Genomic DNA, 26,271 nt, shown 5'->3' on the forward strand with positions numbered 1-26,271 from the left:
ACTGCATTTTATGCGGCCTCACTGCAATGAATAGGTCGCATCCGATCTGCAAAAAATACGGATCAGATGCGGACCAAAAATATGCTCATGTGCATGGGACCAGTGTGTATATATATATATATATATATATATATACCGTATATATACACAGAATGCACTGAATCGTAGCTTGGTTTGACTAAATACAGCAGTATTATATGGCAGTATTATTGCGGTACTGTACAGTGCCACTACAAACCGGATTCCAAAAAAGTTGGGACACTAAACAAATTGTGAATAAAAACTGAATGCAATGATGTGGAAAAGGCAAATGTCAATATTTTGTCAACAAATCCCCAAAAAGTTGGGACAAGTAGCAATAAGAGGCTGGAAAAAGTAAATTTGAGCATAACGAAGAGCTGGAAGACCAATTAACACTAATTGGCAATTGGCAACATGATTGGGTATAAAAAGAGCTTCTCAGAGTGGCAGTGTCTCTCAGAAGCCAAGATGGGTAGAGGATCACCAATTCCCACAATGTTGCGCAGAAAGATAGTGGAGCAATATCAGAAAGGTGTTACCCAGCGAAAAATTGCAAAGACTTTGCATCTATCATCATCAACTGTGCATAACATCATCCGAAGATTCAGAGAATCTGGAACAATCTCTGTGTGTAAGGGTCAAGGCCGTAAAACCATAATGGAAGTCCATGATCTCCGGGCCCTTAAACGACACTGCACCACAAACAGGAATGCTACTGTAAAGGAAATCACAGAATGGGCTCAGGAATACTTCCAGAAACCATTGTCAGTGAACACAATCCACCGTGCCATCCGCCGTTGCCAGCTGAAACTCTACAGTGCAAAGAAGAAGCTATTTCTAAGCAAGATCCACAAGCTCAGGCGTTTTCACTGGGCCAGGGATCATTTAAAATGGAGTGTGGCAAAATGGAAGACTGTTGTGTGGTCAGACGAGTCACGATTCGAAGTTCTTTTTGGAAATCTGGGACGTCATGTCATCCGGACCAAAGAGGACAAGGACAACCCAAGTTGTTATCAACGCTCAGTTCAGAAGCCTGCATCTCTGATGGTATGGGGTTGCATGAGTGCGTGTGGCATGGGCAGCTTGCATGTCTGGAAAGGCACCATCAATGCAGAAATATATATTCAGGTTCTAGAACAACATATGCTCCCATCCAGACGTCATCTCTTTCAGGGAAGACCCTGCATTTTTCAACAAGATAATGCCAGACCACATTCTGCATCAATCACAACATCATGGCTGCGTAGGAGAAGGATCCGGGTACTGAAATGGCCAGTCTGCAGTCCAGATCTTTCACCTATAGAGAACATTTGGCGCATCATAAAGAGGAAGGTGCAACAAAAAAGGCCCAAGACGATTGAACAGTTAGAGGCCTGTATTAGACAAGAATGGGAGAGCATTCCTATTTCTAAACTTGAGAAACTGGTCTCCTCGGTCCCCAGACGTCTGTTGAGTGTTGTAAGAAGAAGGGGAGATGCCACACAGTGGCGAAAATGGCCTTGTCCCAACTTTTTGGGGATTTGTTGGCACCATGAAATTCTGATTCAACATATTTTTCCCTTAAATCAGTTTAAACTTTTGTTCCGTGATTTATGTTTTATTCTGAATAAAATATTAGAAGTTGGCACCTCCACATCATTGCATTCAGTTTTTATTCACGATTTGTATAGTGTCCCAACTTTTTTGGAATCCGATTTGTAGTTGAGCACTTTAATATGTCAATTTTGTCACTGCATGGTGGTGTTAGGAGGGCATTGTATAGTTTTGTTATTTGTAAGCAGTTAGTATAGCAGCATTATTGAGCACTGTGATGCGGTACGATGTATGATGCCTTGTTTAGTGGTATTATGTGAAAAACATATGGTATTATTCATCCAGAAAGCATTATTTGCACTCTGTAGAGCAGTATTATTTTCCCACTATATGTTAGTATGTTGGTGTTTTAGGGAGGATGTCTCCTGACATGTCTGTTTTACGAAATACTTATATTCAATGTCAATTGCCAGTAGATATGGTCATAACTTAGGACCCCCATGGCGAGCCACACTTCTGGGGGCAGCGAGCCATATGTAGCTACTGAGCCACTAGTTAGGGACCACTGTTGTATAGGAACATGTACATATGGGTTGTTTATGGCAGAATTACTGTATTTTGTCAGCAGCAACCCACCGGGGCAGGAGGTGAAGATGAGTGTGGTAGTTGTGGCCCCCATATGGCCATGTATTGGCAGCTATAATGATGGTAGTAATAGTCCATGAGTCTATCTCTCTCTAAGTATGCTTCTCAATGTTCCTGAATAATCGCAGGCGTGCAACACAATTCTTATTAACTTCCTCCGCAATGTCTGAGAGGTGCAGGTGCTAGACCAGTTGACCAGGACATCTCTAAAGTGTATAAGGTATCAGAGATAGTTAACCTTTTTCACATGCAATAAAGTCTTAGTGCCATAAACGAGTGCTACTTTACTGTATGTCCAAAGCACGACCCTACAATTCTCAACCATCAATGGAACCTAGTCTCATCCTCTCAGGGGTATTCTCTCGGCATCCATCAGTTTTTACTGGAAGTACAGTTTCAGGGATAGAGCTTCCCTGCATCAGGCCTAGTTCTGTGGAGCTCTTACAGTAACGTCCTCTGTCCAGGCTGCCAACTCTGAACTCCTTAGCAGGAGGTGGGTCTAGCCCATCTCCGAGCACCTAACTACAAGACGTGCAGACTTAATTCTATGCTGCCCATAATCACACACAAAGAACACACAGGAAAATAAGTGTTTTTAACAACAAATGACATTTAACTCAGTAGCATTAAATTAACTCTTGTGATCGTCTGGGACACTGCATCAGCATCACAATCTACAGTTATATCACAATTTATTGTAATTACTCTGACAGTATGGGGGGAATTTATCAAGCCCTGTATGCCAGAATTCTGGCTTCAAAAAGTGACAAATTGGGGCTTTGCAAATCTTTGGGGACACACAGAAAAATGTAGCGATTTTTTTTCCCAGCACTGCACTTACCAGCACCACCTACATATATGGAGTGAAAATTTGGTCAGGATTTTAGCGTAGATCAGTGTGAGGAATATGGATTAATATTTACTGTCAGCCATGTCCTCACACCCCCCATTTGCTGACAGGATTTCCCTGCTTCAAAGCCCCCAGCCCTGATTGTAATTTTATGCATCTCTTGGCATGACTCAGGGTACATGCAAAATAAGTTTACACCCCCCATGTGCTGACAGATTGCAGAGGTAAGGAACTCCACAGGAGGGCCCTGCTTCAAGGAAAAGTTCACACCTCCATGCACCAGTTTGGAGCCAGCTGAATCTGCAGGAAAACCCCCCAGCAGGGGGTATCTGCTTTGGCCTGGATCAATGAGATTTCCTAGACATATTGGCACCTACCTCTCATAAGGAATTATGAATCACCTGGCCATCGCAGGCGCAAACCGGATACATATTTGTGTCCCGGTGGCCACGAGGTACGGTCCCATGGTCTTTGTTTACTCGTACCCAGTCGGGGTAGGGAGATACCCATATCTCCCCATAGAAGCCACCTACCGGTACCAGGTTTGGGCTCTAATTGTAGCCGGAACCCAGGCAGGTCCATTAGTCCCAGAACCATCTCCCTGTGACCCTCTGGTCTGGAGCTATGACCCCTAAAGGGTTTTGTGGGTCATTCACCGTCAGCCCAGAAGAGGGGGAGTTGACCCCTCCCTGAGGCAGGGAGGGGGTGGGCCAGCTCCAGGTTAAAAGCCTGGTGCCAGCAAGTAGGGGGCGTCTTTTTCTGAAGAGGGGTCACATGCTACACATGTGTTTAGAGGGACCCAGGAAATAGCAGGAGATCACAGCCCCTCGGGTGGCCTCCGGTTCAGGACATCGCCAAGGAACTTTCATCATACTTGGTAACTTACTTTCACCCTGCTTAATCCTATTGTAACCATATACCCTGTAATCTGTAACCTCAGACCACTGTCTATATATTGTCTGTGTATAGTGTGTTATATCTAGTGTGCTCTTATAGCGATTAAATCTATAATTTAATCTTGTGCTATCTTGTATCTCGATCACGAATCCCCACGTCCGTGTTTTGGCCTAGTTATAAGCTACCGTGGGTTGGTTTCTGACCCTATATAATCCCGTTAGCGGACCGGGCTTATATCAAACGAGAAACTGGTGGCAGTTACCCGGGCTGAGTGTGGGCTGTTTTCACTGCGGCAGTGAAAAGGCCCTTCCAGCTTGTTGCCTCTCTGTGCCCGCGTGGACAGGAGGTGTGTGTGTAAACTATACCAGCCTGACCTTACGTGCTCCTCTGGAGGGCGTAACTTCACGTTTTTGGTAAACCCCGTGATCATACCAGGTCTCGTGAGCTCGACGTGGTTGACGTCAGCGGACACGAGGGGTGGTATTCATCACAATCAGTTTTTATTCACATTTATGAAGTGTGACTTTTTAAAAAGTTGCAATGCCATGGCAGGCATCCCACGGACATGCTTTCACTGAAATGGGCGCAACACATTGCCCTTGCTTCAAATGTATTACTACCATGTGTAGAGCCGGCGTCAGCACCCAGCATACCCAGGCAAGTGTCAGGGCGCTGCACTTTTCACTTTTTTAAGATGCAGTGCATCTTATAAAGCGAATACTAGTGAGCGTTTCCATTATGGAAGCGCTCACTAGTCTGCAGGAGGTGGGGGAGTGAAGCACTGTGAGCGCTGTACTTACCCCGGTCTCTTTCAGGTTGTGCTCCAGTGTCCTGACTGCCTACAGCGTTAGTACGTAGTGCACACACTATGACCTGAAGCTGCAGCAAGTCAGGTGACTGTTCATAGGCGGGACCCGAGAAGACGAGGGAGTGAGACTGCAGGGGAGAACGCCAGACTGGGAGAGTGGAGGCAGAGCAGGAGAGTTAATTTATTTATTTTGAAGTCTGATCTGAGATCTAATACTTGAGGGGACTGACATGGCAGTCTAATAGGGGTCTGATCTGAGGTCTAATATGGGGCCCTGTCTCATACAGAGTCTTGATCTAAGGTATCACATGGAGGTCTAAAGGGGGTCTGATATGGGGGTGGGTCTGACATGGTGTCCTGATCTGAGGTCTGATATGGGGGTCTCACATGGAGGTCTAAAGGGGGTCTGATATGAGGTCTGATATGGGGGGTCTGACATGCAGGTCTAATGGGGGTCTAATCTGAGGCCTGAAACTGGGTTCTGATCTGAGGTCTGATATGGGGGTCTGACATGGAGGTCTAAAGAGGGTCTGATGTGTGGTCTGATATGGGAGGGTCTCATGTGAGGTTTTATATAGGGGTCTGATCTGAGAATCTGTTATGGAGGTCTGAGCATCTGATATGTACTGATGCACATTATAAGGGGGTAGTTTTTGTACTGGTGCACATTATAGGGGTATTTTTTGTGTTGGCTCACATTATTTGTACTGGTTCACAGGCTCTGTTTACTATATTTGGCAATGTCTATAATACATCCAGTTTCATTGCCACATGCGTTGTGCAAAATGCCACAAGGGGGCCCACCGAGTCTTTATTGCCCAAGGGCCCACATGAACCTGGAGTCGGCCTTGACCATGTGCCATTTTCATTACATTTGGTGCAGGTATGCATAGCTACTGCAATCTACTGAAATTTAAAAACTAACTCACAATACTAACTCAGAGAATGAAATACTGAGCACTTACCTCCCTGAGAGGATCGTTCAGCTCACTGAGAATATTGTCCTCATCGAAGATCTTTCCTTGGTACCTGTGCTCATAATAATCGTGTATCTTCTGTCGCATGTCAGAAGGCAGTTTATGAAATGACATGTACTGTTCCACTTGTTTGTACTGTGAAAATACAAGACAGATATAAGGTTGTTAGATAATAGATACCTTTCTATGATATAATGGTGTTATCGACGGGTTCAGCATTGTGTTAGTTAGGGACTTTAGGATATGCGATGGATATGACACAAGTTGTGTCCCAACAAAAATCTGCTTCACTGCAAGGAAATATGGGATGACTTTGTCCATTGGTTCAAACTACGTGGACCTCCTGGAATATCTTCAATCCTGCCCAACACATTTTCCAGTAGTTACAGATTATTAATGATTATAAGTTGTTTACAGTAATATGACCTAATAATACGCTTCTACATCCAAACTCCACAGAAAAGTAGAAAGTTGGGAAATCATTTTTTTCCCATAAGATTTGGAAAATTGGTGGGTTCTGTGCCCACCACCACTCTTCTGCTGGTGGGCACGGCCACCCCTTGCTGAGCTGCTCCATAGCTCCAGGGCTCCGGTGTCCCTCTACTCTAGTGGATGGAAACACCAGGCAGGAAGAATGCTGTGTAGTGGTTAACAGTGAAGACCATGGGGCTACTTAGATCATTCCCAAGGGAGTAGACCCAAGTCAAATTCACAGCGGACCCACATCCACTTCGTTTTACTATGAACTATGAGTTCAGTCTCCCGCAGTTGATGGGCCACCTGTATTTGCAATGCAGGATACCATGTCAGGACACCCTATTACCTGTGTTTATACTACTGCCATATAATATAGAGTGCACATAAATCTATGTAATTGATGTCACAAAAGACTGTCCACACGCTCAATTCACTTTCCGCCACTAGACTGCTAATATCTAATATTAGGTGCAAGCAGAGTCTATATTCTGTGCTATGCCTAGTACAGAGCCTGCGGAGGCGGCGCTGTAAACGTGGTGATCTCTTTGTTGTCATACACTGCCCTGTAAGCCCCCACGTTAAGCAAAACACATTGGGACATTTTTGCTTTATACAGCTATACCAAGGATGACTTTGAATTTCTATTTTGATCAGTGACAGTGATTTGACAAATGTCATTAAAGGGGTGATGTCATAAAGACAAGCCTTCTTTGAAATGAAGCCACTGTAAATCCTGCTTGAAACCTTGGGTGATCATCTGTTATCATCTGGGGAAGCAGCAGTTTCCCTGCAGTGTCCACTACAGGCGAAATGTGGTATTACATGGCAGACATCCAAATAAATGGTACTTAGGAACAAGGACAGGCCAGGATTGTCACAATGGAACCTGCTGATGCTTAGCGGTATTCTGTTCTGGTTCCTAAAAGGGGATTCCCCTCTGTGATGTCCATGTGCACTAATGGCTGGCCAAGTTTTATGGAATTGTAAATGCTTAAAATGATAGAGAACTCCCTGTGATGAATTGCCACTGTTGAGAATTATTAATATTTATTACCTGATAGGTATAATCTTAATACATTTTTTCCCCCATTAATATCAAGTGAAAAAACAAGAGAAATTAAATGAATAGTATGACTTATCAAAGCTGACACCAAGCAATTTACTTGGAGTATTGCAGCTGAGAACAAATAAGATCTACACAACGAATCAAATTCATGCTGTCACCCCAAAATACTGAAAAACTGTCACTCACACTGGGAAGTGATTGAAACACCTATATTATCGCACATGGATAGCCGCCTACCACACTGTAATCACCGCCATGAAATACCAGGCTGCAGACTATGCTGGAAACGTACATTTTTCATGAAAATAACGATTATAAAACTGCTGTTCTCAGGTTCTCCCTATGAAATCCTTTAGCTGATTAGTTTTCAGATCATACCCAGCTTCAATGCTGTATTTTTATAGTGGCTTGTTAATAGGTTACGCAGCCTGTTGATCCGGGGCAACAGATGCTGCATGCTGTGGATCGCCCCCTTACTGATGCTTATTTGCCTCAGTAAATGAAAAAAAAAAAAAAAAGATAATATTTTTGTTCTACAAAGTTATAGTGGAAATCATCACTACGGCTCTCTTCTTTCTGGTATGCTCATGTGCTGCCATGTTGTACTGTATACTGTATTGTCCCATGAGAAGGGCTTACCTGGATAGTTAAGTCAGGGCATGGCCTCCCGACCATGATGACAGCAGGTGTTTCAGCCCTGGTACCTTTTTCCACCAGGTCAGACAGTGGCAGGTTTCAACATGTGGGAACCCCTAATGGCTTTAGGACCATGCGCTGATGAGATAAACATCGCTGGGAGGAACTGAAGGACCTGATAAGTACAGTTGTGGCCCAAAATTTTGAGACAAAAAATGTTTGGGTTGTCACAAAGTTTGCGGCTTCAGTTTTTATGGTGACAATTAGCATTAACTCTAAAGAGTGATGAATTGCAATTAATTGTAAAATCATTCCTTGCCATCAAAATTTATAAAAATAAATAAATTCCACTGCATTTCAGCCCTGCCACAAAATGGCCTGCTAAAATCATTTCAGTGATCTTCTCATTAGCTCAGGAAAAAGTGTTTATGAGGACAAGGCAGCTGATATTACTCTGTTATGCTTTAAAAGAGGGTGGTGCTTAAAATCATTGTCTTCTTTTGTTAACCATGGTTACCTCCAAGGAAACACACAGTCATCACTGCTTTGCATCAAAAGGGCTTCCCAAGCATTGCTGCTTGCAACATTGCTGCTTGTAAGATTGCGCTTAATCAATTTTATTGGATTATCAATAACTTCAAAGAAAGAGAGTTTTAACTGTTGTAAAGAAGGCTTTAGGGTGCAAAAGAAAGTCCAGCAAGTTCCAGGACCATCTCCTAAAGAGTATTCAGCTATAGGATCAGGTCACCACCAGCGCAGAGGAATGGCAGCAGGCAGGTGTGAGTGCATCTGTACACAGAATGAGGAAAAGGTTCTTGGTGGATAGCATGGTGTCAAGAATGGCAGCATAGAGGCCACATTTCTCCAAGGAAAACATCAAGGAAAGACTGACATTTTGCAAAAAGTGCAGGGATTAAACTGCAGAGGACAGTGGTAATTTTTTCTAATGAAGTATTTTTCAGTCTTTTGGGAACATCTGAAAAAATGCTTGTCCCGAGAAGGAAAAATGAGCGCTACCATAAGTCCTGTGTTATGCCAAAAGTAACGCATCTTCAGAACATTCATGTGTGGGTTGCTTCTCATCCAAGGGGGTGGGCTCACTCACAATTTTGCCTAAGAGTAGTGCCATAAATAAAGAATGGGATCAAAACCTCCTCCAAAAGCAACTTCTCCCAACCATCTAGTAGCATTCTGGTTAAGAACAATACAGGGAAATTTTATAGATGGCCAATGCCCAGGGGATCACCTGAGCAATCCTCATGGTCGCCAGACACATACATAAAGATCTGATGCTCTCAGCATTAATTAATGCTGCACTATGGTATTGCAGGACATGCCTATGACTTATGTTGGCCCTGTTTTCTTGTGTTGCCCTGCCTTATGTGAATTTGGACTCTCCTACAACATGGAGCCACTTTTAGGTTTTTTCCAGGTCTACTTTAAGTTCCCAGTCCTCCCCTGAGCACCATGTCACAAGGCAAAAACTAAGTGGTTCGAAGAAAAAAAACATTAAACATTTTGGGTCAATGGCCAGAAAACTCCCCAGATCTCAATCTCACTAAAAACCTGTGGTCAATACTCAATAAATGGGTGAACAAACAAAAACACAGAAATATTGATACCCTCCAAGCACTGATTAGGTAATTATGTGTTGTCATTAGTCAGGATTTGGTTCAGAAGCTGATATCCAGCATGCCAGGATGAATCGCAGAAGTCTTGAAAAAGAAGGGTCACCAGTGAAAATATTGAGTCTTTGCATGAACTTGATGCATTTGTCAATAAAAGTTTAATTAAAAAACATCTGAAATACTTATAATTGTACTTCAGTATACCACCGAAACATCTAACAAAAAGATCGAAAAAACACTGAAGCAGCAAACTTTCTGGAAACCAAAATTTGTGTCAGTCTCAAAACTTCTGGCCAAGACTGTAGAACTCGATTGGCACCAAAAGATTGTTAAGTATATGCCTGTGTTGCGCACACAACGACTGTGGATGGTTGGGACCTCAAGGTGATGCTGAAAAAGACAGGCACGCAATGGACCATTGTGCTTGCATAGGGCTAAGATAGCCGAGTGGAGGAGCATCAAGGTTGTGCAGGAGCAGGAACTACAGAAGAAGTGGATCTGTAGAGAAGTGATGCCTGCCTTGGTCTAATGGTCCAGGCTATTATGATGGTGGATGTTGAGAAACAGACAGAAAGACTGTAAAAGGAAATGGCAACAGAGCACCATCATATCAAGTGTCTGATTGGACCTAGTGGAAGTATCACCCTAGGCCAGTTGGACAAGTACCACTATTTGTTCATTTCACCCAACCTGTGGGTGACGGTGCCCTACAGTATTTCTCCTGAGAAGGCATTCTCCTTGTTTAAGAGACTGTGTTCTGCTGAATGGCTGCACTAGGCTTGAAACCATCTCCCCATCTGGACAGCTCTGGCATTAGTTTATTCCATGGGAGAACGTAGGATTAGTGATGATAAATTTGAAAATATCTAAGACTTCCTTTCTCTACCACCATAAGACAGGGTAGAGTCAGGAGGCACCGATAGACATAACAAGACTGGCCAGTCCCACCAAAATCTGCATGTTTGGATGACTTTTCTGTAAAATGTTGGGGGCCTTTCATAGGTTAGCTGCAGACCTATAGACAACTATGCATAATATATTCTAATATCATGCCAGAGGAGACACACAGCTCTGTTACATCTGTCTCTGTTTTCTCCTTATTGTGTGCCTCCTGCTTACTGTCTGGCACATCTTCTGTATTCAGGTTGTTCTCACTTGTTGCAGTTTTCTGATTCACTGCTGCTGGGTTTATAAAGAAAAGCTGATTGTTTGCAGCCACAATCACGTGCGGAACCCCAGAATAAATTACCACTTCTTTGTAGTACACACGCTGTTCTGAGTAATGCGATGTGTTCTCAACTTTTTACTGACAGTTTCACCACTGTGTGATTTTACTGTAGAAATAAATCTTTTCACTTTTACGACTGTCTGCAATATATTATATATTAAAGCGGTTGGCTACTTTGTTATATGACTACTTCTGTTATCCTGTTGCCATAGTGTTTCTTTTATGCAGTTTTTGGCTTGGGCTGCTGCTCTTGTATTCACTGTGTGAACCTTGTATTTGTGTAAATGAAGTTAAATGATTTCAACTGACATTCCGCTGTTTGGCCACTAGGGGGCACTGTTTTCCAAGCACAGCTAACAGACTGTATTTCAATATTCATGTGATGTTAACTCTCAGAGGTGGGGTCTCAAGCCTGGAAAGGAAGTGATGCTGCAGCCATCTTAGAGTGAGCCAAGGGGAGCTGATTGTGTCCATTACTGAATTGCTGCCAGGAACACAGATGAGAGCTGAGGAGTAAAGCCACAGACTCTGCTTGCTGGAAAAACCCTTGTTCCGTCCACAGTCACCAGCTTATAGAAAGCAGACCCAGGTCGGTAAGACTAATGGTGCATCCTATACAGTTTTGGCGCCTTGGATCCTAGAGACTGAGACCAGGCCTGTAGTCAGTTAGTTAGGTTTGCTGTTTGTGTCAGGTCACAAGGATTTTACTTTTTAAAGTGTCAGTTCACACCGGCGAGGTGATAAGCTTCACAACAAATTCAACTCAGGCTGGTATATTCAGGAGAAACATTATAGGCACGTGCTGTTTGATCAGTTGTTGGAGGGGAGTAATACTATAGCATGTAATAAGATTGTAAGCTGTTGTGCTGTACCGCAGACTAGCCCACACCAGACACCCAAATAATTGTTCCTGATTCTAGGGTTATAACAGGTAAGGTGTGGCTGGTCTATTAGAGCCTGCCAGTAGGTACCGCTAATACCTCCATCATCCATCGGAGGGCACCGTGTTGTACAGCACAAGGGTCTCAGCCTCCTGGCTGGGTGTATGTAAATTTATTTGTGTGTAACCAGCATCTGTGGTTGCGTTCATTACCATGTTTAAGTAAAATACGGTTTTGGCAAAACTGGTGTTAGAGTTCCATTCCTTGTTCGTGACTTTGCTGTATCCTGGGGAGCCCACCCCGGTACGCGGCTTCAACCCCTCTTCTTTATAATAAAGATTCCCAGCATCTCCTTACCTGCAGCATAATTAACAAGTCTTAAAGGGATTGTGCAGCTTTTTGGACCTAGCGGCTTGTTGCACTTGTTGAAAAAAATCATACTGACTTGCTCCTCATCGCTCCATTCCAGTTCCCTTTATTGGTCTTCCAAACCCCATTTTGTATACATCTGAAAGACAGGACATGTGTGGCACTTTAGCCAATGATGGGCCTCCTCAATGGTGACGTGTCTCCAAACCGCATGTCACTGCTGGCTCATGTGCTACTTGAGCACACATCACTGCTGAGGCCAGTCATTGGCTGCAGTGGTCCATGTGGCCTTGTTCATCCAGAAATTTACAAGACTGGAAGACCCGTGAAAAGAACCAGTGTCACCGCCACTTCTGTGAGTAGGTCTGGCAGACGTTCTTCTCTACCTCTTGTATGATGTTCTTTGTTTTGGTTTCACTTTCTCATCTCCTTTCCTTCTGCCAGGTGTCACTTATTTAGACATAATCGTCTTCCTTTATATTCTCTCCCATACTGCCTCACTTTGCGGTTTAAACTACTTCCTGGATGAAGTGTTCACTGCTGGAGGCTGCGTCTGCTGTTTGCTCAGATAAGTCCTTTACTTTATTGTGTTTGCTTGCTGGCTTGATTCTAGGTGACCCTGACTCCCTCCGTATTAAGTGCAGGGAGCCGGTGGTCGTGTCCCCTCACTATTATAGGGTTTTCAGGTGTCACACAGGCTTAGGTACATGGGCATGCAATCGTCTACCATCGAGACCCTTGTATGTGCATAGCAGTCAGGGAGAGCTCTTAGGGTTTTATAGGGATCACCGAATAACTCCTTAGTTTGGGATAAAGCCAGTCGCTTGTTTATTTATAAGTTCCAGCTATCTGCAAATCTCATCCATGAACACCAGGGACTTGGGACTGAGCGAAGGTGAGCAGGGGAGTGTGGAATTTTATCAACAGGCTGCTAATGACAGTTAAAACAATCAAAAAAGCTGGACAATCCTGTAGCTGTCCAGCTAAGACTTGTCCTGGGTTGCTAGTATGGCTTATATGTGTATATAGCTAGACCTGCTAATAACCTTAATACAGTTCCTATGTTTATGTCTTAAAGACAAAAGCAGAGTTAGTTACTGTGACATCATGTTTTGTATATCATATAACTGTTATAATTTGTGTTAACTGAAGCAGAAAAAAGATAATATGCCTTTTAAGATTCATTTTGTAATGTAAGGTAAGCTCAGTGACACAGCAGAAACAACAGAAAGCATAGTGTTAATCTGTTGTTGCTGGGCAGAAGTCTAGACCAATCACAGCCAGCTTCTCACACAGCAACAGTTTTCACCAATCATAGCCAGCCTCACACACAGCCTGTCTGGGAATTCCCCCAGCTCCTGCTCTGCTAGAATCATAGTGGCCGGCTCACTATGTTGTGGGGCGGGGGGGCGTGACGATCCATTGAAGTGAATGGCACGGTAGCCACAGCAGCAGGCGATCGGATGCATGGGATCGCAAGGCACAATTATGCCTGAGGTCCGGTCAAAATGCTGCTTGCAGCATTTTATTTAGAGTGGACGGCAGACATAATGTGCCTGGTGATCCTATGCAGCCGATCGCATTGCAGCCGTTGGGCATGGTTATGGTGCCAATCACTTCAACAGACCACTACGCCCCCTTCTGCCCCACAATATAGTTAGCCGTCCGCAATGCGGTGCAGTGCATTCTGGACAGAATCAGGCCTGCCTGGTGTGAACGAGGCCTTAATGTGATCACAGCCATTAGTTTAGTGCACACTCTTGCTCTTAGCACATTACTACCCGTACCTCTAGGTGGTTTAGGAAAATTAGCTGCTGATGTGGCATGGAAAGGACCCCCCTCACCTTCCCAGTTTGACAACACCTGCAGAAAGGGGGTCCTCTGAGGGATGCTGACAGAGTTGAGAGTTCTATCAATGCTCCTGGCTCTGTAACAGCTCTGTCACTGCTCCTCCCCCCGAGCCGGAGAGGTGACAAAACCTTTCATTGCTCCACCCCTCCAGCTTTGTAATTTCTTCTTTCCCACGCTGTCACTACACTACGACCCCACCGCTCTGTCACCGCGGCTGCGTCACTGCTCTACGCCCACTGCTCAGTCACCGCTAGTGCTGAGCGAACCCGGTGAAGTTTGCTTTCGCCGGGTTTGGCTAAACTTGACCCGAACTTGACCCCGAACCCGGACCCCATTAAAATCAATGGGGACCCGAACTTCACTTTATTATTTTCCGTTATAACATGGTTATAACGGAAGATAATACTATTAGCTTTTTCAGATCTGAGTTTTCACATCGTGAAAACTCAGATTCGATGGTATATTCTAACACAGATGCCTTCCCATGGTGATGGGGACACTTGAAGTTAAAATATACCATTGGATTGGAGAAAACTCAGATCTGATGGTATATTCTAAACCCGAGGCGTTCCCATGGTGACGGGGACGCACTTCTGACAGGGCGCTGCCATCCGCGCCAGTGTTTACTTATGTCCCAACAGCGCATGTAAGTATAATGCTGCTGAGTAACTGACCATGGCAGACAGGACTTCAGTAGCATCCTGGCTGCCATGGTAACCGATCAGAGCCCCAGCATTACACTGCTGGGACTCCGATCGGAACTGCCTCTGCCACCAATGATGGAGGGGGAGGGTGCACTGCCTACCAATGATTTTAATACTGAGGAGGGGGGGGGGGGCGCACTGCTCAACAATGATTTTAATACTGTGAAGGGGGGAAGGCGCACTGCCAACCAATGATTTTAATATGGGGAGGGGGGGGGGAAGGGAGCACTGCCCACCAATGCAAACATTGTAGAAACATTCCTGGCACTCAACCTCTGACAGGGAGCTGCCATCTGCGCAATTAACCCCTCAGGTGCCACGGATGGCAGCGCCCTGTCAGAGGTGCGTCCTGTCAGAACTATTGGGTATGAATAAAGTCCATAAGTATAAGGCCTATATAAGATGTATGGACATGAGCCTAAAGGACAACCATTTTGTCTTATTTTAAAAGTGCAGGGTGAGTTCAGGATTTTAACTCTGAATTATTAACCTAAGATTTACGATATGTACCAAAGTTTTTACCCAAGTCTGCGAGGAGATGTCCCAAGGTCTAATGAAAAGTAATTGCCTAGATAAGACAATGTATTAGAAATGTGAGTTTTGATGATCTTCAGTGAATAGAAAGACTCTAATCTTTCTTTGGGTTTTTTTATATTAATCAATGTATGAGTAGATAGATTTTTATATCATCAATTTAAATACGTGTGCTGTATATATAGTATATATAAGAGTGTGGTCCTTATAGATATATTCAGTTTTAAGTTTAGTAATGAGGTACAAATTCTTCTGTCATTTTTAGAATCTCTCCCAGAAGCAAGTTAATTATTTCTTTCCTTAAGATTTTCTTGAATGGAGAAATGCGGACACAGGTGATCATAAACAAACCCTGTCTTTTCCCCAGAACAATGACTTGAGTATGGTCATGTGTATCTTGATTTAATTAGGTCTGGTCAAAAGATTAGGGATGAACAAGGTGTTTGACTAAATACAAAGGTAATTGTCTATTCAAGATCTTCTCAAGGTTTTGTCTTAAACCTTAGTTAAAATTTATTGTTAGTGAATGAATAAGAGAAATAAGTGAGTGCTTTGACTTTTGTATGGAGTACTATTGCCATCTAATGTTAGGGTAACATAAAGATCTAGGGTGTATTTTCCCTAGAGGGAAAATACTAGAGGGAGGTTCTATTAATTATAAAGTGAGGTCACTAGTTACTGATAAAACTTGGCCAAGCCCTTTCTAAGGATAAAAAGATGGTATGGGCGGACAGATGGGATCGCTATCTCTCTAGAGCTCTCTAGGTCTCTAACCATCTTAAAAAGACCATCTTCAGAAAGACCATCATCAGGAAACCATAAAAAGGGAGAAGACCAGATCCAGCCCTGACCACCTTTTCAGTCATTGGAGGCAGCCATCTTAGAACCATTAAAACTGATTTCTGCTAGCTGACATTTTGGTATAGTATAACCTTACCTATATTTTATAGGATAATTAATATAATACATATCTGTATAGATAAAAGATAAACCAGATTTGGGTTTAATCGGACATTTGTCGGCTGAGAGAAATCAGGTATTAAATTGATTTTAGATATAATTGAGGGGTATCATTATAAGAAGGCATAATTGTGTATATATATATATATATATATATATATATATATTCTCAAGAATTTTTGACTTTCTCACTATTTTGCATATCATTGATTGAATTTTATTATCACCAATTTTATTATATATTATTTTGCACTATAAATTGTATTAATAAATTATATATATATTTTGTCTGTAACTGGGTTTTGTCTTCAATTCAACGCAGATCACAAGCTTGTTTTAGCTTGATATTTATGATAATAAATTAGAATCTCCTTCATTACAGATTTTAATTTATTCACATAAATAATATAGACTGTCAATCGGAGACAGCATAAATATTCCGACAGTCTCCATCACCATGGGAACATCTTAGGTTTAGAATATACCATCGGAAAGGAGTTTTCTCCAATCCGATGGTATATTTTAACTTCAAGCGTCCCCATCACCATGGGAATGCCTCTCCACGCCCAGCTCGTCGCCAATCCACTGCGTCCACTGCTCCGGTAAACAAAGCCATCTCAGCCCTGCAACTTGCCTGCAGTAGGGATAAGCTACTGAACAAACTACCTGCCCAGCGCCCGCACTGCATGTCCCGGGCGTCGGGCGATACGATTTCCACACCCCTGCACCAGAGACAGGAGCTGAAGAGACATTCACTCCACTGAGAGCTGAGTTTTATGGGAAGAAGAGGACAAAATAGGTAGTTAAAACTGTTATATACGTTTCATATTGTTAGTATTTTGTTTAGAACTGTATACTGAACTAGATATATATGTGTTTACTTACAGTTCCACCAAATTGCAAATACAAATTGCTAATTCAATTGCAACCATACAAATGCAAATACAAATTGTAAGCTATAGATTGCAAACATTCAGATTCCATATTGCAATCCAAATCGCATACAACCATACCAGATCATACTCAACCAATCTGCAAATTGTCACTGCTTACTGCATACTGCAAGTAGAACTATTAGTTAGACCTCAGATATACCTCTCAGATAGATCATGAAGTGCTTAAATAACTTAAAGTGAGAGTACAGATACTGAAGAGAGAAATATATACACCATATCAGGTTGAATGACAAGATTGAACAGTTTAACCACCATCTTATGCATACCGCCATTTGTGATATCTTTTCAACACGTGTTATGTACATGGACTATCTGCTGCGGAGGCGGCAGTGTTATATGAAGAAAAGTTGAAGTTAGTAAAGAAGTTTTTTCAAGCATTTGGTGTGCTCTTTAAACCTACTGTTTCCAAAGAACAGGGCTAGAGGAATTACAGAGTAATAGACAGTCTGGTTAGACTAAAAGTAAGAGATATCAAAATTCTTCTAATGCCACAGCGCAAAAGGCACTTCATAGTGCTGCGCCTGTCACAAACCCCTTTAAGGAATGTCTGGAAGATGCCTGAAAAAAGGGGAGATCACCCGAACTCAAAGAAGAGCAGACCAATCTCACGGGTGCTGCGTCATATTTGAAATATGTTTACCCCTCCTCATCCTGGCACCAACCCTGCTTGCAGTGCAATCGGCAGGATCGGGATGTCACATGCTGGCATCAAGACTTTGCCTGGGGCAGTGAGTTAATATAACTGCATGGGGAGTGGTGAGTATCAGTACCAAATGTTTGATCTGGGGTTTGATTTTTGGAGTTAGCCTGCTCTAGAATCTGTATTGATGGAACATTTGGACAGAGGTCTTTATAAACTCCTTCCTGACAACACTACATAAATCGGCTGATGCACTGGTCCTTGTGCCTACAGCTTATTGCAGGGGTATCCATTTTTTTTTTTTAAATCTTGCCCCCCTGGATGTGTAATATGATATATGTATAGATGTTGATGATCATTGCCTTACCAGGATTGCAATGCGCTCCTCAGATCATAAGTGGCTGGCACTTCCAGGATTACATATTGAACATTTGAGCCTCACCCGGCTACTACCCACAATATACGCAGATTGTGCATGCACAGTCAGGCAGCCTTGGGTGCTTTGAGCAGTCTGCGCTGAGGGCTGCTTGACTGCGCAGTCCTGGTAAGGCAATGATTATCATCATCTATACATCACATTACACATCTACGGGGCAAAATTAAAAAAAAAAGAAAAACCTGAATAATCCCTTTAATAATGTTGTGGGTTTTTTGGCACTACAAGCTTCTGCTTGCAGTGCAATGGGCAGGATCGGGATGTCACACTGACTGTAATGTTACATATAAGGGATTTCATGTTGGTGCCATCTAGGGTCAGCACTCATCTGACATACATGCATCTATATGGTTATGTTTTGTGTGCCCACTGCCCTCTGTCTCTCTGCAGTTGGCATGAAACTACGGCATGTGTAATTATATAACGGCCTAACCTTCAATACTGAGAGCCTTTCTTCATTTCCTAGTAGATATTTATATTCCCTTGATACAAATCCAGTGCTTCAATGTCCCTGTCATTAACCTTTTGTAACGACTCCTCATTAGAATTAGTGTATTTCATATAAGTAAATGCAAAAGTATTTTATAAATGTTAGATGGTTCCAAACCATTTTAAAGAGAGTCTGTCACTTCAAATTCAGTTTCAAGTAAGCATACCATCATGTAGGGTAGGTTCTCTGAAACATTACCATTTTCAGATATATCTACAAGGAAATGAAAAGGGCTCTCAGTCATGAAGGTTAACGAGTTATATAATTACACGTACCATACTATACCAACTGAAGAGCATGCAGGGGCAGAGAGACAGAGGGCAAGGGGCAGAGAAAACATAAGCTCATAAATACATGTATTTCAGATGAATGCTGACTTTAGATAGCACCAACAAGAAATCCCTTATATGAAAGGGAAACAGTGAGTTATTAACATTACAGTCAGTATAATAATAATAGTAATAATAATCTTTATTTATATAGTGCCAACATATTCCGCAGTGCTTTACAATTTAGGGATTCATGTACAAATAGTCATAAATAACATAGCAACAGACAAGTCAATAATTACAACAAGAGGAATGAGGGCCCTGCTCGCAAGAGCCTACAACCTATGAGAAGACACAAAAGGTAAAAGTGCTTGTTTTGCACAATGGTACAGCCATCTTGGAAGAATAGGGGAGCAGATCTAAAGTTGCATGAGCCAACCACCAGCCAAAATCTGTAATGCTTCTGGGTACATGGATGCGGTGGAGAGTTTAGTGGAGGATCAGGTTCAGGAAATGATAAATGGGCTATATATGGAGAGGAGTTAGATCAGGGAATGTGATAGGCCAACCTAAAGAAATTTGTTTTTAGGGTGCGCCTAAAACTGTGTATATTGCGATTTAAACTAATTTCTTGAGGTAGGACATATCAGGGAACTGGTGCAGCTCGGGAGAAGTCTTGGAGCCGGGAGTGAAAGGTTCAGGTTATGTTGGGTGTCAGTCGTAAGTCGTTTTCAGAACATACAGCATGGGTAGGGTGGTAAATAGAGAGGAGGGAGGAGACGTAGGGGGTGCAGCACTGTGGAGAGCTTTGTGGGTGAGAATAAGCAGTTTTAATTGGATTCTATATTGTATGGGTAACCAGTGCAAAGACAGGCACAGAGTGGAGGCATCGGAGCAGGGGATGGCCCTGGCTGCTCAATTAGAATAGATTGGAGAAGGGAAAGTCTGGTGAGGGGGAGCGCCAATAAATAGTGAGTTACATTAACGAGACAGGAATGGATCAGGGCAACAATGAGAGATTTTGTTGTTTCCATAGTGAGAAAGGGGTAGATTCTAGAGAGGTTTTTGAGGTGCAGGCAACATAAGCGGGAAAGAGATTGAATATAGGGGATAAATGAAAGATCAGGGTCAAACAACACAGAGACAGCGGGCGTGCTGCCTAGGCTTGATAAGATAAGATAAGATGCCTTTATTGTCACTGTACAATACAATGTACAATACAATGAAATGTTGTTTGGAGCAATCCTAGATGCCATGGACAGAGGAACAAGAACTGACATTTAAACTAAAGCATTACACTAGAAAAAAACAAAACATTGCACTAGAAGGCATTACTATTCACAGTTCACAGCATATATATAGCAAGAGCAAAGTAGGAAGTGCTTGTGAGTATATATACACACTGATTCAGACACCACTGCAGACAAGAGGTCATCATGGGTTCATGAATGCAGCAGTCACTTTCAGTCTGTGGTAGTTTCTATCCTAGGAAGGGGCAATAATCTCCGAGCATTTAGGAGACTGATTGCTTTGGAGTAAAAGCTGTTCTTCAGCCTAGTGGTGTGGGCATGTAGGGCTCTAAGACGCCTACCAGAGGGTAGGGGAGTGAAAAGGCTGTGGCCGGGGTGAGTTGGATCCCCGCAGATAATTTTTGCCCTGTTGCTGCAGCGAGCAGTGAAGATGTCATCCAGTGATGGTAACTGAGTACCAGTAATTCTGCCAGCCATTCTGATTATGCGCTTGAGGGTCTTTTTGTCCTCAGAAGAGCAGCCGGAGTACCACACTGTGATGCAGTATGTGATAACAGATTCTATGGTGCACCTGTAAAAATTGACTAGCAGCTGTTTTGGGAGTTGTGCTTTCTTCAGACTCCTCAGAAAATAAAACCTCTGAAGGCCTTTTTTGGTAATTTCTGTTGTGTTTTTTATCCATGACAGGTCCTGACTAATCTGAACTCCCAAGAATTTGAAACTTTGAACTATCTCCACGTTTCCACCATTAATGCTAATGGGATGGTGTCCATTTTGTTTCTTCTTCCTAAAATCCAGAATTAGCTCCTTTGTTTTCTTGGTATTGAGTATGAGGTTGTTGTTCTTACTCCATCTCTCTAGGATCTCAACCTCTTTCCTATAGGCTGTTTCATCATTGTTGGAGATTAGGCCTATCATGGTCGTGTCATCTGCAAATTTTATAATGGTATTGTGAATAGGTTTACAGTCATTTGTGAAGAGGGAGTAAAGGAGAGGGCTCAACACACAGCCTTGCGGTACCCCAGTGTTTAGTGTTAAGGATGAAGAGAAGTGCTTGTCCATGTGTACAATTTGTGGTCTTTTTGTAAGAAAATCCAGTTGCACAGGTGTGAGCTGAGACCCAATTTGCTCAGTTTCGTTGCCAACTTGTTGGGAGGGATGGTGTTAAAGGCCGAGCTGTAATCAATGAACAGCATCCGCACATAGCTGTCTCTCTGCTCCAGGTGTGACAGCGCAGTGTGAAGGGTAAGTGAAACAGCATCCTCAGTTGACCTATGTGCTCTGTAAGCAAACTGGTATTGGTCCATGGAGGTGCATATCTTGCTCTTCATGTGCCTGAAGACAAGTTGTTCAAAGCACTTCATAGCAATAGGAGTGAGAGCCACCGGGCGATAACCACTTAATGTCTTCACCCCAGCCTGTTTTGGAATTGGGACAATTGTGGAGGACTTCAGGCAAGTGGGGACAATGGCTTGCTCTAGTGAGCTGTTAAATATACTGGTAAACACTTTTTTCAGCTGTTTAGCACAATTTTTAGGACTTTTCCAGGAACTTCATCAGGGCCAGCCGCTTTGTGGGGATTAATGTGGTTTAAGGCCCATTCTACCTCATGTGCTCTCAGCATCAGGGAACATGATGGAGCCTCTTGCTGGGCAAATTTGATGATAGGCAGCTCATTGTCTTTGTCAAATCGTGCATAAAAAATTATTTAGGTCATCAGGAGAGAAATAATTTCCAGTGTTGATAGAACAGGTGTTGCTCTTATAATTCGTAATGGACTTGATACCCTGCCACATGCGTCGGGAATCAGAGCTTGTAAAATGATGTTGTATTTTTGTTTTGCAGCAGTGCTTTGCCTCCTTAATGCCCCTCTTCAGATTGGACCTGGCTGTTTTGTACTCCTCTGGGTCTCCCTTTCGGAAAGCAATGTCACGTGCCTTCAAAAGGTTTTGGACATTTCTGTTTATCCATGGTTTCCTATTTGGGAAGGTCCGAATGATTTTGGTATCAGTGACATTGTCTATGCAAGATGGTAGTTAGTGGATGAAGAGAACACAAGACGTTCAGTTTTTGAAAGATTCAGTTTCAGAGAGCGAGAGGACATGATGTTAGAGATAACGGAAAGACAGTCACTGATGTCCTTTAATACAGTAGGAGTGATGTCAGGGGATGAAGTGTATAGTTGTGTATCATCAGCATAGAGATGGTACTGGAAACCAAATTTGCTGATAGTCTGTCCAATTGGGGCTGTGTAGAGAGAGAAGAGGAGAGGGCCTAGGACTTAACCCTGAAGTACACCAACAGCAAGAGGGAGAGGAAAAGAAGTGGAGCCACCGAATGATACACTGAAAGGGTGGTCAGAGAGACATGAAGAAAACCAGGAGAGGGAAGTGTCCTTTAGGCCAATAGATTGGAGCATAGTGAGTAGGAGATGGTGGTCTATAGTGTCGAAAGCTGCAGATAGGTCAAGGAGAATGAGTAGAGAGTAGTCACCATTGCATTTTGCTGTTAGGAGGTAATTTGTCACTTTGGTGAGGGCAGATTGTGTAGAATGTAGGGAGCAAAACACAGTAAAATGAATGTTTGGACACCGAAATCATCACTTGTAAGCGAGTTCAGCAGCGGAGGTAATCACTGTATTTAAATGCAGCTCTTTACCTCCACTGACAGTTAACGAGAAAGACCAAATCCTTCCTGCTCAGTCAGCATTTGTAACTCCCTTTAATGAGAGTTCATTAGGCAAGGCTGATGCTAGGACCCACTGGACATGGGGAGATCCATGTAAGTCTATGTAAACATGCTCTATGTTTGTCAATCTGTGGATGTTCTAATCAAGGGGCCCACTGTGACCCTATCACCTTAGGGTCTATATTCCTGGAACCAGGCATAATTCAGTCAGAGTTATAGTTGCATAATTAATAAAAATTAAAACACAACCAACAACTTTACAGCAGAGCGTCCACCTCCAACCTGCAGAAATGCTTCACATGATTCAGTATATAGTAAGAATTTTGTGTGCTGTTTCAGCTCATAATAAAACCATCTGGTGCTAAAAATTAAGCATCCCATTGGCTTCACATCTAACAGTCAACTTATCCATCTTATCTGACATTTTGGATTTTTGCCACTGTATTGTGTTCATTTACCATGCTTCAACAACCTTGAAAGAGAACTGTGTCCTACGAAAGACATCTGCTCAGGAGATCTCACAAAAGCAAAAGAAGACTTTTTTTTGTTTAAAATAACAGGGTTAAAGTTGAGGATAAATGTAAGATTGCGGTGGGGGTACTACTTCTGAGACTCCTGTCAAGCAGTAAGAGTGACTCGGCGATGCTTGCCTGATTCGGTACCTCCTGTAGACTATAGCTCCTTACCTCGGCTCCATCTAAATGGGGGTCAAAGAACCAATGTTCTTTTGATGTTAGATTAAAGGAGCTGTAATCTCAAAGTGGTATAATCATCTTAACACGTGCATCGTAATCAGCACGAGAACATTCAAGTGCAGCTATACACACAATAATTAGAAGAGAAGAAAATAGGTTTTACATCCAAAATCTCTCTGAATGCAAATATCCTGATGTAGTCCAAAATAGGCTGGTCCAATATGTAGTAAATTACCTTGTGGGCAGCTTTAAAAAGTTTTATTAGCTGCAGATACTTTGCAGAGCTAAGCAAAATGCTGATGATTGGCAGGATGTGATTAATGCGGTGACTGATGTTTTTAAACCTGCTGTGACTTTCTGCTGGGAAAGAGGCAGAAAGAGCTGCCAAATTCACAGTCTGAAAGCTGAGCTCGGTTCAGGGGCTATACACTGTTATTTTTGCAAGGCAAAGGTTCCCATACACAATAAGGACAGTTTGCATTTTTTGTCAGTTTTTTTTAGTTAAATTTAATCAATTTTTATTTTGTACAGAATGTTTTATTCTGTTTGTGTTTTAAATCTATCAGTTGTGATATTCAGATAAGAATTCAGTACATACATGTTTAGCTTTAGAGACACCTGCTATTGAACACATCACACTATCTTTCTAGCTTTAGTATGGTAATCCGTGATTAGTGATGACTAGAGTTGAGCGAACCCGAACTGTAAACTTCGGGTTCGTACCGAACTTTAGGTTTTTCGGCACCCGGACCCGAACATTTACGTAAAAGTTTGGGTTCAGTGTTCGGCACTTTCTCAGCGCTTTTTGAAAGGCTGCACAGCAGCCAATCAACAAGCGTCATACTACTTGCCCCAAAAGGCTATCATAAGGCATGCCTACTATTGGTTGGCCAACTGCAGTATGTGACCCAGCCTCTATTTAATCTGGAGTCACGTAGCACCGCCCGTCACTCTGCTCGGATTAGTGTAGGAAGAGGCTGCAGCTGTTGTGAGGGAGAGATCATGGAGCAATCTTATCAAGAACTGGTTTATGTACTCAGCGTTCTACAGAAAAAGAGTTTTGTGGGTGCAGTGCACAATTTTTTTAAGCCTGCCCTGAGCCAACTACTGCTGAAAACGAACTTTTTTTTCTTCAGTTAGTCAATATCAATACATGATCGGCAGCCGTTTTATGCAACGATAGTGCACCAGCACAGGCTATCTGCAAGTCCAGAAATACAGCTTTGGCATACTGGGGTGAAAAAAGCCTCTCATATACTGCACATCTGGGATTACACGTGCATAAGTGACTGTCACATTTAGGACAGAAATACAGCTTTTTGGTTAGGGTGAAAAAATCCTCTAATATACTGCACATCTGGGATTAGACAAGCATAAGTGACTGTCACTTTTAGGCCATAAATATGGCTTTTTGGTTACTGGGGTGAAAAAAGCCTCTAATATATTGCACACCTGGGATTACACGCGCATAAGTGACTGTCCCATTTAGGCCATAAATACAGCTTTGGCATACTGGGGTGAAAAAAGCCTCTGATATACTGCACATCTGGGATTACACGTGCATAAGTGACTGTCACATTTAGGACAGAAATACAGATTTTTGCTTAGGGTGAAAAAAACCTCTAATATACTGCACATCTGGGATTACATGTACATAAGTGGCTGTCACATTTAGGACAGAAATACAGCTTTTTGGTTAGGGTGAAAAAAACTCTAATATACTGCACATCTGGGATTACACGTGCATAAGTGACTGTCATATTTAGGACAGAAATACAGCTTTTTGGTTATGGTGAAAAAACCCTCTAATATATTGCACACCTGGCATTAAATGTGCATAAGTGACTGTCACATTTAGGCCATAAATACGGCTTTGGCATACTGGGGTGAAATAAGCCTCTGATATACTGCACATCTGGGATTACACATGCATAAGTGACTGTCACATTTAGGACAGAAATACAGATTTGGCATACTGGGGTGAAAAAAGCCTCTGATATACTGCACATCTGGGATTACACATGCATAAGTGACTGTCACATTTAGGACAGAAATACAGCTTTTAGCTTAGGGTGAAAAAACCCTCTAATATACTGCACATCTGGGATTACACGTGCATAAGTGACTGTCACATTTAGGACAGAAATACAGCTTTTTGGTTAGGGTGAAAAAACCCTCTAATATACTGCACATCTGGGATTACACGTTGTGGGAGAGTCCCCGGAATAGTAATGGACGGACGATACGTGCCACCAGAGGTCCTCGCCTTGGTGGAGTAAGAACCGTATCATTGCGGTTACAGCGCGAATGCTGCTGGCGCAGCGTGTCCGGGCCGGTTCTTACTGGGAACAGGTAAAGAGCTGGGGGGGTGCCTGTTCCCCACGGCCAGCCCAGGTTTTTGGTGGAGCTGGGCCTTTAAAGAACCCAGTCTGCTGATGATGGGGGTGGGGTGTGTCTTGCTGTGCTGGAGATTTCCACAGACAGAGTGAGTGCTGGTGAAGGAGAGTCTGGGCGCAGCACACATTGAAGGATAGCCCTGGGACCTGTGGTGCTACAAGCCGAAGGGGCTCTGGCCTGAGGGAGACAAAAGGCAGGCAGCTTACATGCCTGCAGAACTGCTGTGATCTGTCCAAAACAAGGTGACCCAAACCTGCTGTTTGTTTTTCTATGGAAGGACTTTTGTTTTATGCACTATGTGGATATGCACCCGTGTGGTCTGCACATTGCCTGTTATGCCTTTGGTGTAAATAAAGTCACGGTGTATCACTAAGACTGTCTGTGA

The 26,271-nt window shown here is 42.9% G+C and overlaps 1 protein-coding gene across 1 annotated transcript in view; it reads right to left on the reverse strand.

Annotated features, from left to right (window-relative positions):
* The window catches only part of HCN1 (hyperpolarization activated cyclic nucleotide gated potassium channel 1), a 456,888-nt gene that overhangs the window by 65,644 nt on the left and 364,973 nt on the right, over positions 1 to 26,271 (reverse strand). The window contains exon 5 of the mRNA XM_044276220.1: positions 5,720 to 5,866. Within this exon, the coding sequence (XP_044132155.1) occupies positions 5,720 to 5,866 (147 nt within the window). The remainder of the gene's footprint in view (positions 1 to 5,719; positions 5,867 to 26,271) is intronic.

This window comes from Bufo gargarizans, chromosome 1, assembly GCF_014858855.1.
Source record: "Bufo gargarizans isolate SCDJY-AF-19 chromosome 1, ASM1485885v1, whole genome shotgun sequence".
NCBI lineage: Eukaryota > Metazoa > Chordata > Amphibia > Anura > Bufonidae > Bufo > Bufo gargarizans.